Consider the following 16,148-nt stretch of genomic DNA (forward strand, 5'->3'; position numbering starts at 1 on the left):
ATAGGGAAATATAAATTTAAGTTCAATTAAGCAGTTTTTTAATCAAGTCAAACAAACAATAAATGTTAACATTTATTCATACGTAAATCTGTCCTACTTTTTACACAACACACTATGGCGCGAAGCGTGACGCAGCGTTGCCTTCGAGAATGGGTTCAATAGTAATAAACAGCAATTATTGTACTAATAGCACGTGTAACAATATTAATATTGAGTTGTGTTTAGAGCTAAGAAGATTAATCTGAAGTCTGATTCCTATAAAGTAGTATAAATGTCAGCTACAATGATAATTTTTTACCTATAACTCGCCTATTACGTGAGTGTAGATTGTGAAATCTTACAGTCAGTCACCGGTTTGACGACAAAGAGCCGCGTGTGCGTGTTAAATATAAATAAAAATATTTAAAATTATTGGCTTTCTTATATTGCTTGAGCCAAAATATTTGTTTTGGTTGGATTTGTATTAAAAGTAACAAAGGAAGATCTCAAAAGGGTAAGATTTAACGATGTGTATTATTATATTAGTAACAAAGTAGTTAATACATTAAAACAGATTTAAATGGGTTTTAACTAATATTAACGCAGCATTATTAAGGTTGATGATTTTTTTTATTTTATATATAATAAATTGACAAATTTAATATTTCTACAAAAATATTATTTAATTTAATATTTCAATGTCTTTGTCCTTAAATTAGGTAACATTGGCATAACTAAACGCCTGATGGTTTTTGTTTACCTATAATTAAGAAAAGAAATAAAACATATTTCACCTGGTAAGTAAAATCTTTTATATTATATATTCTACTAAAAATAAAACTCTACTAATGAAATTCTATTTTTATGGATTAAGATCTATCATTTTAATTTAGTTCAAAATCAAATGAGTTAGAAGAATGACCCAACTGAAACTAAAAAAAATCAATAAAAAAGGATTTTCTATTATTCACAAACTTCCATAAGAAGTGATCAACTTTTATACCCTTTTAAATACGTTTGTATGACGCGTAATTTTCTTTTATAAAAAAATGAATATACATAGTATCTACTATTAAATTTTGCGCCTAAAATATACTTTATGACTTGGAAGTAGCGGTCGAGACATTATTTCGATAGTGCTTAACTTTTGTTTCATTTTTTTTTTCATTTGTTATAATTTTATTTATGGAAAATAAAATAATACTAATTTCGTAAAATGACCCAACTGAAACTAAAAAAAATCAGTAAAAAAGGATTTTCTATTATTCACAAACTTCCATAAGAAGTGATCAACTTTTATACTCTTTTAAATACGTTTGTATGACGCGTAATTTTCTTTTATAAAAAAATGAATATACATAGTATCTACTATTAAATTATGCGCCTAAAATATACTTTATGACTTGGAAGTAGCGGTCGAGACATTATTTCGATAGTGCTTAACTTGTGTTTCATTTTTTTTTTCATTTGTTATAATTTTATTTATGGAAAATAAAATAATACTAATTTCGTATTATTTATTTTGTACGTAGTGTATTTGATAACAAACACATGTACTAAGCAACTTTGTTGCAGTTTATGCGATAAATCAAGTTTTAAAGATAACAGAGTGATAGTATATATAAAGAAATACTTTTCAGGCGGTAGACAACACTAATGATGTATGATAATTAGCCTGAAAATGTCGTTAAGACAACTTCATCCTCTGTTGGCGGCGAAAGCCAGAGAGGAGTTGAACGAAGAACCAACGCGTATCGAAGAATGTTTAAGATTGTTAAAGGAATGGATTGCAGTGCAACCGCATTTGAAAGTCAGAACAGGTAACATATATTCTTACATGACAATCTATTGTTAAAAATATATCCAGTGGCCTTTTTGTTGGATGGTCTCCTCTAGTTCTTCAGCTGGAAATTCTCAAAATGTTTTCAATTGGAACTTTACGTTAGTTCACCTACAACAAAATTGTTTTCATATTCGAAAAAACTAACTGTAAGTAATGTGTTGATTCATAAGTCATGCTTTATAATGCGTAGAAATAATGTTTCTGGTGTAATATATTATGGGTAAGGCGTTTACTAATAGGCGGAATTTCCTTTCAGATGACCAATGGCTTGTGGCGTTTTTACGTGGATGTAAATATAACTTAGATAAGACGAAAACAAAAATTGATTTGTACTACACGTTACGGACGACGGCACCAGAAGTATATTGTATTAAATATTCAGAACCAAAGATCTATAGAATATTAGAAACTGGGTATGATATACCGCCTTTATTGAAATTTATTCGAATAATTATGACGAGAAATTATTTGTAATAATGTATGCGTATGCGTATGCCCTATGTAATATGTATGCGTTTTGAGTATACGCAAGTCCCAAAATTGGGTGTTAATAAATTTTAATAATATTTAAGTCCTACAAATATTATAAATGCGAAAGTTGTAAGTATGGATGGATGTTTGTTTCTCTTTCACGTTAAAACGATTAAATGGATTTTAATGAAACTTAACAATAATATAGCTTATCACTTATCAGAATAACACATAGGCTACAATTTATAAAGATATTGTGTGAATTGTCCAAAATATCGCTACATCATTTGGACAAATATTATTTTAATCCTGCGCTGACGAATTCGCGGGCACCAGCTAGTTAATCATAATTTAATTCTATGAGAGCTATTTTCCCTTATGGAGTTTGTAGAAGATGATACCTAGGAAAAAATCTGATAATATTTATATACGTACCCGTAGCCTTTATTTACCATCGCCATCAAAGTAAAAATAACAAAACGTTCAGTAGCTATCCGAGGATTACGTTTAAATTATTCTTATTGTTTAACTTCTTTCAGAGCAATTCTGACAATGCCTAAGACCAAAGGACCAGCAGACCCCCGTGTAATACTCTTAAGACCAGGATGGTGTAATCCATCAGACTTCACTTTTATGGAAGTGATGGCTGTTATGTTATTTCAACACCAGGTACCTTTAATTTTATATATGTATTTTCTAGCTGCCCTCGCTAACTTCGTTTCCCCTTAATGCCTAGCCTTCCTTTTTAGTACATACCAACATGGAACATTATGCTATGCTAACCCAGAGACTGTTCGGTTTTCGAAAAACTCTTAGGTTTTTCTGTGATTTTTCTCTATATAAACCTCAGAGTTCAAGTTATAAGTTCTTAAGTAACAAATCAAAAATTGGGGTAGATGATACTTAGGGGTTGTATGTATTTTTGTATGCTGTATCATATAAAAAATTGTCTAAAACATAAAAACAAAATTTTGGGGTGGTCACCCCTTATCACTTAGGGGTTTGAAAGGTACACGATTTTCAGACTTACTGAATATGCTTAAAAAAATTCATAAGAATCGGTTGAGCCGTTTCGGAGGAGTATGGGAACGAACATTGTGACTCGAGAATTTTATATATTAGATTATTATATCATATCTTAACTGAAAAAAACACCAGATGTAACAGATCCCACGTTCAAGTCATGGTAATAACACCCTATTTTTTCTCTTCACGTTAAAATAATAATGTAACCATACCTATGATATCATAGCGTGTGATCTGAATGGATAATTTAAAGGAGGGACCGAGTTTATTGCCAGTTCTTCTCTCCGTTCTACTTGCTTTGGCAGTAAATGTCAATTTAGAACCAATATTTTTTTACTAGTGTACTATAAGTGTACATTAATTTCCGAAACACATGAATATATGATATTTGAATTTTCATTATTATTACTAATTTAACATTATTAAAAAAAAACAAATTTAACCTAAAATCTGGGTGATCTCGAGATTTTAGACAAAGCTAAAAAAATACCAATCATTTATCAGATATCATACATGGAAGACGATAACTTGACTGTGGCAGGGATGGTGAACGTGGTTGACTTGAAGGGGACCTCGCTATCGCACATTAGACAAATATCAATATTTGAGATAAGGAAATTGATAACAGTCACTCAGGTAATGTATAGCTGTAATGTTTTAGATATTCCTTGTAAACAATTCACTACTATTGTCTATAGCCCTTTAAATTATATAACACTAGCAGACCGGCCAAGCGTTGCTGTGGCTAAGGTTTTTGTTAAATTACATAGTAGTAAACTATTCAAGGGAAACGGTAGGAGAACTTATGTGAAAGGTAGATGACAGCTTATGTGAAACGTTGATAATTTTAACACAGCGCCATCTGTTAGAATTGTATCAAATAATAAACAAATATTTTGCAATAAATTAAAATTGCGACTATAATTTGAGATCTAAACTATCCTATCTCTCAAGTTGGATCGAACTGCACATGGTGTGCAAATTTGATTGATATCGGTTCGGTAGTTTAGGAGTCCATTGAGGACAAACATTGTGACACGAGATTTATATATATTAAGATAAGTCACTGATCGAAGTATGTGTTCTGAGAATCGAATTTAATAAAAAAGCAACACGTCTAAGAAACTAAAACCTTCTTAGAATTATTATACCCAATTATACCTAACTGACTGCCTGGATGCGTTTGACTCCGCACATATGTTGATCCGTTTATTTTTCCTCTCTATGGTATCTAATACAAAAAGTTTGAAATTCATATCGGTAAAACTTTGTACTTGAATTAGAGTTGCCAAATTTCACTGTTTTATTTGACTAGTATGCAAAATCAATGATATATGCTTGTGTCACGTGGCCCGCTTATCATTGCGGCAAGCTTGCGAAATGTACATTACCCATATATCATGGTATATTAATTTCAGGACGCTGCAGCTACGCGGATGAAGGGTGTCCACATTCTCAATACTATGTATTTCTTCGAAACCTGTTTTAATTTGGTCAAGCATTTTCTCAACGATAAAATTAGAAAAAGGGTAATGAAACAAACAATTATATGGAAAATGAACTAAGAATCTAAGCGGCTCGCGTCTTCCTTCCGTCCACGCCAGTAAACGCAACTGTGAGCGCGAGAATTGAGTGCGCGCAGATGCGAGCCTTGCGTGAGTTGCGCTAAAGAGGCGCACCAAACCATTGCCGTGACTGCAGGCACGCAGCTCGCGAGCTGCACATTCGCGGCACATTCGCCAGATGTGGACGCACCCTAAAATGTTTTAAATTTTGTCATTCATTATATTTCAAAAACTAAAATACAGTTTCAGATACACAACAAAAACTATGTGGAATTTTATAAATGTGTGCCACGAGAAGTCTTGCCTGTTGAGTACGGTGGAGAGGGTGGCACCACGAGAGAGATTATAGGTAGTGAAATGTATTAGTTTAAATAGATGAACTTAATTGAATAGAAATAATATGTATAATTCTGAGAGGAGCCCAAATTATCAAAAATAACTGATCAACTAACAAAAAATAAAAAAAGGTAAAAAAAATGTAGTAAAAAAAATAGTTATGAACACATATTTGCCCAACCAATTTGTAAGGCGTTATCAAACTTGTATACTACACACTACAGATAACATCTCTTTACAGATATTATTGTGTTCGTTATTATTACGGTTCGTATATTATAAATATAATATATACAAGATCCATTGGATGACAAGCAATGGATGTAAGCTTATAAATATTACCGTAACAACTTTATGGTTAGAGCGGCGAACAAATTTAATAACTTAAAGATTGACATCGATATGTTCGCTGAGAGTGTGGTGACAGCCAGGAAAGCATTAACACAAAATTACTTCAACCAGGATGAATGAAATGCATTGAGATTTAGATTCTGTTTTTTTCTTTTTTGTATTATAAACTAAAAAATATTTGGCATGTATACCTTGTTGTAAAAAAAAAACTATATGTGAAGATTTTTAATTGGCCCATAATCTTAATATATATAAATCTCGTGTCACAATGTTTGTCCTCAATGGACTCCTAAACTACCGAACCGATATCAATCAAATTTGCACACCGTGTGTAGTTTGATCCAACTTAAAAGATAGGGTAGTTTAAATCTCAAATAATAGTCGCAATTTTAATTTATTGCAAAATATTTGTTTATTATTTGATACAATTCTAACAGATGGCGCTGTGTTAAAATTATCAACGTTTCACATAAGCTGTCATCTACCTTTCACATAAGTTCTCCTACCGTTTCCCTTGAATAGTTTACTACTATGTAATATAACAAAAACCTTAGCCACAGCAACGCTTGGCCGGTCTGCTAGTGTTATATATATATATACATCTATTTCTGTATTGTGCTGTGAATCTTCTGAATAAATAAATAAATAAACTATGACACTTGTGTAGATAAAACAGATATTTTTACTTTTTTAAGGTCTATTATTTGAAATGTAATTTTTACAGATTACTGGAAAAGAAAATTTAGAGAGTACGAAGGTTGGTTACGTGAAGATTTTGAATACAAATCGGACGAATCACAGCGACGGAGAAGATAACTTTAATTTGTAGCACTATTATATTATTGGTTTAAAAGGCAAATTTTTATATATTTTGTAATTAATTATATTTCTATAGCGTTATGATATTTTATTCCTTTTAACTGATATCAATTCCCAATACATAATGGTGAAATTATTAAACTTGTTTTCGTATAGGCATTTTTAAAATCAAATTGTGGCAAATAGATAGACGGTTACGACAAGCATTAATTACAAAAATTCTACCTTTAGACTAACGCGAAAAATTTACATCATTATAACTAAATCGTTGTGTACGGTTGATTGACAGCAATTGTTATATTTCAATTTTGTAAAAATTCCAAACAAAAAGCACTCAAACCGATCGAAGTTTAACAAAAATACACTTATTCATTTTGATTGTTGAATTTTAAATTATAAAACAGTACCGATCTTACCAATGGGGCAGACTTAGAATGGGGTTGATTGAATTTTTTCTTTGCATTTATCACTTTATGTTTTCATAGTGGATAGACATAGTAGAATGGTTCGCTGACTTTCTATAGACTGATCATGAAAGATTTCGATAATCATCTGGTCATTGAATTTTTATAGCGCAACAAATAACAATCTTATTTGATCTCCGAGTTACAATCGTCGTTTTGTCTAATAAAAAAAAATTCAACGTCTTCAAAAAGATAATATATAAAGCCATCAATACAATAATATATAATTCACTTCCAAATTAACGTGGCTTTATTAATAAACGTTCTACGATAACTAACTCAACCGTGTTCACGAACTATGTACTACAAAGAATGGATGGTGGTGCACAGGTTGATGTAATCTACACAGAATTTGAGAAAGATTTTGAATAGAGTTGATCACACCATCTTATTGCATAAGGTCTAACTCTTAAGGCCGATTTACATTATCATTAGTGTTTAGGAGAGTGCTTTAGGATAGAACTTTAGTTGAAACATGTAAACGCTACTTGCTTTAGTAAACGCTACGCTAAAGAACTTGCCTTTCAAGTTGTACTAAAGCACTCTCCTAAACACTAAGATAATGTAAATCGGCCTTTAGAGTTACTTGTATATCTACATCGGTTGTTCTGGTCATATATGTATATCCAATCGTGGACAGGCAGTTGCAATTGGCAGTGCCAGAAGTGACTTTGTTCATATGAGTTCTTGAGTTCCTCAAGGATCAATGTTAGGTCCTCTGTTATACAACGCATATCTTTATGACATAAATAGTATTAACAATTATAATTACCTTATGTTCGGTGATAATAAAAATATACTTATAAATAAACAAAGAAGATGGCTTACAAAATGTCAGACTTAAACCTTTGTGTGTGTGTACTGTGTAATAACTTATAATGAACATTTTGACACAATAGTTGACAAAGCCTATAAGCTGCTTGGTTTTGTAAAACGTGGTAGTGAACATTTTCATGATGTCAACTGTATCAAAGTGCTGTACAATAAATATTATACATATGTTAGAAGTATTCTTGAATATGGTTGCTTGGTTTGGTCACCTAGTTAGTACACAAAGAAAAAATTCAAATTTTTGTACAACTTCTAAAAATGTCTGCGACATCAATTTTTAATAAACATGTTACGAGTCAGTGGCGTAACAGTAACATCTGGGGCCCGTGGCAAATGCTTTTGATGGGGCCCTATCAGTAAAAATCGTTACGTTGTACTCAGTTTAATTTTATTATCTTTGAGATTTTCAGCGTACTATATGTCCCACTAATAGCCTTAGGCCTCCTCTGTTAGGCGGGAGGGAATGGTCTGTAGTCCCCACGCTAGCCCAATTCTTATTGGAGACTTCACATTCATCCATAGAACGTAATATCTTTTGAGCAGGGGCCCTCTTGGTTCGGGGGCCCGTGAAATTTTGCCAGCCTATTGTTACGCCACTGTTACGAGTATTATACTAAATTGTTAGTTACATCAGTTAATTATGAAGAGGAGATATTAAATAACTTTGAAGCCTTTCAATAGCTTCGCAAGTAAATACTCCTTAAGTACCTACTACGCACAAGTCTTAAATTAAAGCGGTTTAAACTTCAAATCGTAGAACTTCAGCTAGTTAGTACTCAAATCGACGCGGAACTAGGGAAATTTATCTGCCATAAGGAGGTCATGTTTATAATTAACAGATGTAATAAATTGCACGCATTATGCTGTGGTATTCAATGTCAATGAAAAGTAAACGGGAAAAACAAATAAACAATAAAATACTCGTATATAAATAGGTACTTGACGTTAAAATATACCTTGCTGTCGGAGAACGGTCTTACTTACAGTAATTGTCTTTGGTAAAAGGTGGCACAAATTCAAGGTCACATCAAGGCCATAGAAACCTATAGTGAATCACCAACGCTCGATTAGACAACGCGTTGTTGTAAATATTATGTATAGGTATAGCTCGAAAACGAGTCGGTGATAAGCTGATAACCATTCAGTTACTTCGACACCTGATATTGCTCTGACGTTTTTAATGGTGCTATTAATACATACAGTTTATAGCAGTGATAATATCTTTATCATTTCGGGTTAATCGTGTCAGTAAATAGCGCGTGTTAAGGAAAATTTTAAATGTGAATTTTATTGATAGTCTATTGAACACGCTCACTATTATACACGAAAGGCGTAACTCGTATTTTTGTAGTTCTAGGTAAGTGCTATTGTAATTAAGATCAGAGTATAATTAATATGTAAGTTAGACAAAACTGTAGCTAAACAAAAACTGCCTAACGGACCATAATCATGGAGATAGCTAAGTAGCTATTATCAAAATAAAGTTAATTTGATTGGGTATAAATTCGTGCAATTGATATATTTTTTAATATGCTAAATATTAAGAAAAGAAAAGGTATTTGAACATTATAACATGGATTAGAGAGGAGATTAAATAAAATACCGAATTATTTATAGAGATGCAAAAAGTGTACTTCGATTTTTGTTTATTTAATACCTAGTCTTACCATAAATACTGAAACAAATAAAAAAAAAGTTCTATTGCAAATAACATTCCTAACTCATCTTTTAAAATACGCGACATGGTTTCTTCGGGTTCTTTCCCTTAGGTACTGCTTTGACCACCTTTTTCGTACGAACACTACGTGGACGGCCAGATCTTAATCTCAGTTTGGTTTCGGCAGATTTGGTTCTCTTTATCACCAATATTTTGCGATATTAAAATGGAGTGGCCATTTTAATATTGCAAAATATTGAACAATGTATCTGGCGCCAAAATGAGAATACTCAATGAACAATCATATAAAAATGACAGATTCCAAATTCAAATGTAATATTTTGTTTATTTTTAATTTTAACAGTATTTATGGCCAGACTTAGTATATTATTTATTTATTTATTAACACTTCGTTGCATATACATTAATATAGTACAATTGACATAATTAAATAAAAAGGATATAATAGTATATTAGATAGTAGACAATACATTTTAATTACATTAAATAAATTTAATGCACAGGAAATCTGTCTTCATATCAATACTTAACCAATTGTGTCCCTACTTCTAAAAAAACTAAATCAATCTTATACCAACTTAAACAATAACGTGTCTCTATTCATCACGGCATAAATACTTTTTTAAACCGTGCACTTCGTTGTCATCTGTGAATTTTTATTTAAACAATTTACAATTGAACAAGTTTTTATGGAGATTTTCACACTCCAGAGGGAAATGACGCAGATAAATTTGCCAAAAATGCTGTTAAAAACATGTATAAAAACTTCCAAAACAACCATTAAATATCACATAAGTTATTGTAATATATTCTGAGATTATATAAATAAACTCAATTCTTGTCCTGACTGAAGTATAAGTAGTCAGAAGACACTGAAGTTAAATTAAATGGGATAGGCAAACTTTACAAATATTAATATTTTTCTCATAGGTATGGCGAAAATACGAGAATTGAGCCCTGAATTGGCTGAAATCGCCAAAAAAGAATTGAATGAAAACCCAAAACGGACCGCAAACGACATTCAGCATCTCAAAGATTGGCTAGCTAAAGAACCACATCTAAGGGCTAGAACAGGTACACCATGAACTCCTTTTAAAAATTAGGTCAATAGATTGTTTTATTTACAGCTTTTTATCCTCAAAATTATAAAACGTTGTAAAAGAAAGGATCGAAATTGGTGGAAAATTATTCGCGCCAGATTTTACTATACAGCCTTGCGATTCTGTAACTCACTTTTCGAACTCACAAAAACTTCACTCTTCGAAACAATAAACTACAAGCTCCCTTCTTATCAGAATGCCAAATCGTAAAGTGACTGCTTCACGACTGATTTGAGCGCGACCGCCGCTGTGTGAGTTCGAAAAGTGAGTTACAGAATCGCAAGGCTGCTGACCACGATACGAGTTCCCGATCCAGAAAGAGAGACTACAGAGATTGCATTGAATAGTTGTCTATATTATAATAATTATTTCTAATGTGTGTTTTAGATGATCAATGGCTTGTAGCTTTACTACGAGGATGTAAGTTTAGTTTGGAAAGAGTCAAAGAGAAGTTAGATTTGTATTACACACTTCGGACAACTGCAGCTGATGTGACACTTCGCCGTAAGCCAACGGAGCCGGAATTTCTGGAATTTCTAAGACTTGGGTAAATTTATTATCTTTATAAAAGATTTTTATGTGAAAATAGCACTTGAATCATTCTTGTTAATTGCGCAAAAATAACATTTCATTTCAAATTATTATCATGCAAGAAATGGTTTTTGTAGTTGATGCTGCTAAAAATGCTTTTGTGAAAAATAGTTATTTCGATATGTGGAAAAGCAATCATGATGCTATAATGTATAAAAACATTTAATTGACTGCCAGTTTTTGACTACTCGTGTTTTGTTACAATAATGCTGTGGCCAAATTGTGAATATACAACTTGATTCTAGTTAAGTAAAGTGTTATTTAAATCATATATATTTATATACTGTTATAGTAATATACTATGTAACATTAATAATTAATTATTTCTAATACACAAATGCACAAAAAAACAAGAACAATAAAAACAAAAACTAACCTTAAAATATAATAACTAAGATATATTATTAAAAGGAGTCCCTTTAGGAACTCTAATTAAATAATTATTGAATTTTTTGTTATCTCATATTTTACTTCATAAGAATCATTAGGTAATAAATATTTTTTTAATTTCCAGAACATGTCTTATATTGCCAAAGTCAAGCAAACTTCACCCTCGCGCTATTTTGATACGCGCTGGGAGATTTGACATAAACAAATACGATGTTACGGATATTATGTGTATCTTATATTACTTGGTTCAGGTACACTACTTTTTATTATTTAATAATATGAATAATTCCAAAATTGGAGTAACACGATACAAGATTTGGTTAGAATTAAATTTCAGAAAGTAACATAATATATACCAAATTTTGAGTGTTTCATTTTACAAATTTAGGAATAGTTAATAATTGTGCACATGGTTTATCATTTACAATACTCCCCAGTACGCTTACCTTACCTAATATAGTAATTAAAATTAAAATAAATTATTTATTGTAAAAGTTAAGATCTGTTAGGAACTGTCAAAAGAAAGAGCATCTCTAGTCCCACCACGTTAGTCTTTCCGTTTTACCAATAACGATCAAACGAACGAAGCAAAATTAGAATTTGGTTGGAATATCTTGCGGTCTCGAAATATCATTCAAACATGGCTTCGTTTCTTTAGTGATGTTTACCGCTCAGACATTTAATACTCTCATTATAATCATTAATTAGGAATCCTATGTTAATCATGTAAAGTTAAATTGAACAATTACAAAATTTTGCGTTTTATTGCTTCCGGAGTCGGCGTTGAAAATTAACTCTACGTCACTCATTTTACGTGTTTTCAACATCAAAATTTATTTAATCATTGAGATTTTTGTTTTTAAAAAGGCTAGCTGATTTTGAATACTAGATATTTCCATAGATCTAAAAGCTACCTATGTATTCTTACTGATAACTTATATTGACAAGCAATTTAATCATTGGCATTAAGGCATTGGCTCATACTAAAGACGATTAAATCGCTTTTATATGGCAAGACCACGGGTACAAATATTATGATACTTATTATAATACACATTTGTTATATCAATCGTGATTGTTTAAATAATAAATAACGCTGAATGTTAACGTTTTATCGTGGTTAATAATTGTAAATTTTTAACCGAATTCTAAAAACCCGAAGATTCGTATCTATATTGTTTTTCAATAATAATATTTGACTAGTTTTTTGTAATAATTATCATGTTTTGTTAACATCATTAAATTGGTTTAATCCTACAAAAAGGTATAATTGCTAGATCACGTAAATAAAAGGTAGTGATAACTTTAATAAGTATGTGTAGTTTTATTAATGTTGATTTTTCAGATATTGGTAATGGAAGATGACGCTGCGTCAATAGTGGGTACTATAATAGTAGTGGACTATGAAGGGTGTACGATGTCTCATCTAACTCTAGTAAATCCTAGTGTTCTCCGGAAACTCGTAGCCGTCAGCCAAGTATGCGCTTAGCCATATTATTTTATTACTATCTATGACAAGTAGACTTAGATTAGATGATATCAAATATTTCTGGCGATCACTGGAGCTACCTTACAATAGAGATACACGATACTTAACATAATTTACGGTACATTTATTTTTATACAAAGATACTGTTCTAACGTTAATTGTCTTCTCTATACAAAGTGGAATAACGAATGTAAAGTGGTTATAAGCCTATTATTAAACGAGGACGTTAGTACGGTTGTTTCTGTGGTTGCTATTATTTTTATGGAAATAACATCGTAACAATAATTATAGACTAAATTTCATCAATGTTATAGATCTTTAAGCTTTTAGCAATCGTTCAGACGAGGAGTAACTTGACCAACATTTTAATATTGCGTAGAAAAATCGCAAATTTTCTTGTTCGACGTACTAAATCTATAATCAACTAATCAAATCAATACAAATCAATACAACCAATCGAGACGATCGCTCCAAAATCTGCATATCAAAAATATCTATTTAAAATCCTTCTAAAAAGGCCCCTCTATATAACATAATTTTTAATATTAAAAAATTGATTTCTTCACCTAAGAAAGTTAAATTTTAAGACAAATTCCAAATCATTGTAATTGAAAAGCCTGTGGGGCGTGGGTGTCACGTTGGGAAACGCTGCTATATAGGGTTGTGGCGCCACTGGTTTATTATAGAAAGCGCAGTTTGTAGAAAAAATACTTCAGAGCGTGTAATGAATCTGGGCATCATGTTACATATTATCTTATCTGGTATCTACCAACCAAACGAATGTGTCCAGATTATTATCTCCTACGACGATACTACAATCAATTTTTTTGTTGATTTATGCATTTCTAGAATTGTGTGTTTTAGGATTCACTTCCACTTCGTCTTAAAGGGAGCCACCATCTTAATGTTCCGTCTGGCGTTGAAGTTATTTTCAAACTCATATCAGGATTCTTAAACAACAAAGCTAAGGAAAGGGTAGGTTTAAAGGGTTTGCATTTCTAAGAATTAATTTTAAGATTTTAATTACAATTTGTATATGTTAAAAATGTATATTAAACCAGAGCGTCATTATCGTCATCATTTATTTATTGAGGAGTATTATTAATAAAGTCTTTTAACGTATAAAAGGCACTGATGTAAAATATAAGCGATATGAAAGTGCTAAGATCGCCTACAAATCTTATTTTCTTCGGTTCAATGTAAATTTTTAGACAAGTTAAAAAATTATTCCCTTTCTTTAAAAATTAGAATTATAATATTTTTTTAAATAATATAAATTGTGTTAGTAATAGCTTAAACAGAGTAAAAAAAATAATTAAACATTTAACAAATTTTAATAATAATTTAGCTAAAAATACACAAAACATATGAAGAATTACACGGGGTGTTACCTAAGGAAGTGATTCCAGTTGAATATGGAGGAAGCGGAGGAACAGTAGCAGATATAACTAGTAAGTACTAAAGACAGTTTGTCTTTGTAAATATAATGAAAAACCTCCACAACAGGAAGAGGCGTAGACACTTTTAATTGTCGAATTCGAAGCTTTCGACACTTTCCAACCTGACATGACAATACAATATTACTACAGTGGATTTAATTTATTTGGTACGACCTTGGTTGTAGCGACCATTTAGCTATAACGACGTTAAATCTAAGTTCCTTGAATTTAAAGCATACTTTAGTACAAAATTCATGTGGCTATAGCGACTTTGGATGGAACGTCGAGTTCGGTTGTAGCGACTGTTTTTAATGAATTGTTTGTAACAAATTCCTAGAAATCACATGAAGATATTGCGATCGGAGTCAGCCGCCAAAGACACAAATATTTATTTCTTTCACTAACATTTCTTATCTTTTGTTTACATTCACACAAATGGTCAGTAACTGTGGAGATATATATCAGTTAAGTTTGTAGGTAAGCGTTTCGGAGTAAAATTTATGGGTCAGTTTGAAAGTGATATTCTAAGTAGCAACAGGGTAAACTATTGAATAAGTATGACTGCTAGACGCACATTCACTGTTTGTCATTCATTCAAGAAGAGGCGGAAGTCATATGAAAACTGAAAAACTTAACCGTCGGCTTGCGGTTTTTATTAATCAATTGTGTAAATTGTGTAAATTTACCAGTGAATAACTATTTGTGCAAATGTTTTTAATATAAATTAATATAAACTATACACATGAACGTGTCTGTATCTCTACCTTTGCTTGTAACGACTTCCGGATATAACGACGAAATTAGAGTGGTTATGTACGTGTTTGTTAAATTCCACTTCAAAAAGCAACAGCTTTAATTAAACCGGCACTAAATAAATTTATGTTAATGTTTATAAAAACACGAACAAAGGCATTAAAAGACGTAAAGATTGTAATAAGAATAAAATTTTGCGATTTTATTGCATTATTTACATAATAAGGTTTTCAGTACTAATCTATTAGTTCTATTCATATTCCTTATATTTTAAATGCTTTATGCCTCATATCTTTACAGAATACTGGGAAAATAAAATAATTGAATACAAGGATTGGATGAGAGACGAAATGAAGTTCGGAACTGATGAGTCACTTCGGCTCGGAAAACCACAGGGTGTTGACATTTCCAATACAGGATCCTTCAGAGCCCTTGAAATCGATTAATGTATAAGATTATTAAATAATAATTAGTTTAAACGCATTTAGAGTTTACTTCCACACTAGATCGGGTGTAGCAAGTTTAAGGGTGTTACTTGAAAAGATTATAAAAAAATATAATATATTTGACAGAATAATGTTTTATTTGAACCTTGCGCATGAATATGAATTAATTATGCGATTTACTGTACGTGATGAGAATAATATGTTAATCTGTATTACGAGTTATTTTAATGCGATATATGTACCTACATCGCAATATTATCTTGACAATGCGCATGGGCATGGCTAAATCAAGCGTTTAGTTGCAATTCTATAGTGGAATATCGACTATTACAGATATACACGACTGTATTACATAATATTTATTGAGAAAAACTTTATATTTGAAGAACAGGTAACCGAACGGAAGTAGGAAAATGACTACCCGCATTTAACTATAATTAATGATTTGAGAAATAAAAAAAATAACTTTGGTTTCTTAACCAGGATGAGATTATACAGTTTTTTTCCAATCGACAATGTCAAATGATTTGCATTTTCAGGGGATTGATCCGTGGTGTATAGTTTTCAGGATAATAGC

General features: G+C 31.3%; 1 protein-coding gene across 1 annotated transcript; it reads left to right on the plus strand.

Annotated features, from left to right (window-relative positions):
• Positions 1-204: 204 nt before the first annotated feature.
• On the plus strand, positions 205-15,699 carry LOC125056870. Its single transcript, XM_047660188.1, has 16 exons — positions 205-493; positions 699-776; positions 1,620-1,799; positions 2,079-2,235; positions 2,833-2,962; positions 3,824-3,955; positions 4,738-4,848; positions 5,128-5,233; positions 6,296-6,382; positions 10,294-10,437; positions 10,851-11,010; positions 11,569-11,695; positions 12,790-12,921; positions 13,798-13,908; positions 14,282-14,384; positions 15,426-15,699. Exons 3-16 carry the CDS (start codon positions 1,643-1,645, stop codon positions 15,569-15,571), a joined length of 1,803 nt encoding a protein of 600 aa, XP_047516144.1. The 5' UTR covers positions 205-493; positions 699-776; positions 1,620-1,642; the 3' UTR covers positions 15,572-15,699.
• The last annotated feature ends 449 nt before the right edge of the window (positions 15,700-16,148 follow it).

This window comes from Pieris napi, chromosome 15 (genome assembly GCF_905475465.1).
Source record: "Pieris napi chromosome 15, ilPieNapi1.2, whole genome shotgun sequence".
In the NCBI taxonomy this organism is placed as follows: domain Eukaryota; kingdom Metazoa; phylum Arthropoda; class Insecta; order Lepidoptera; family Pieridae; genus Pieris; species Pieris napi.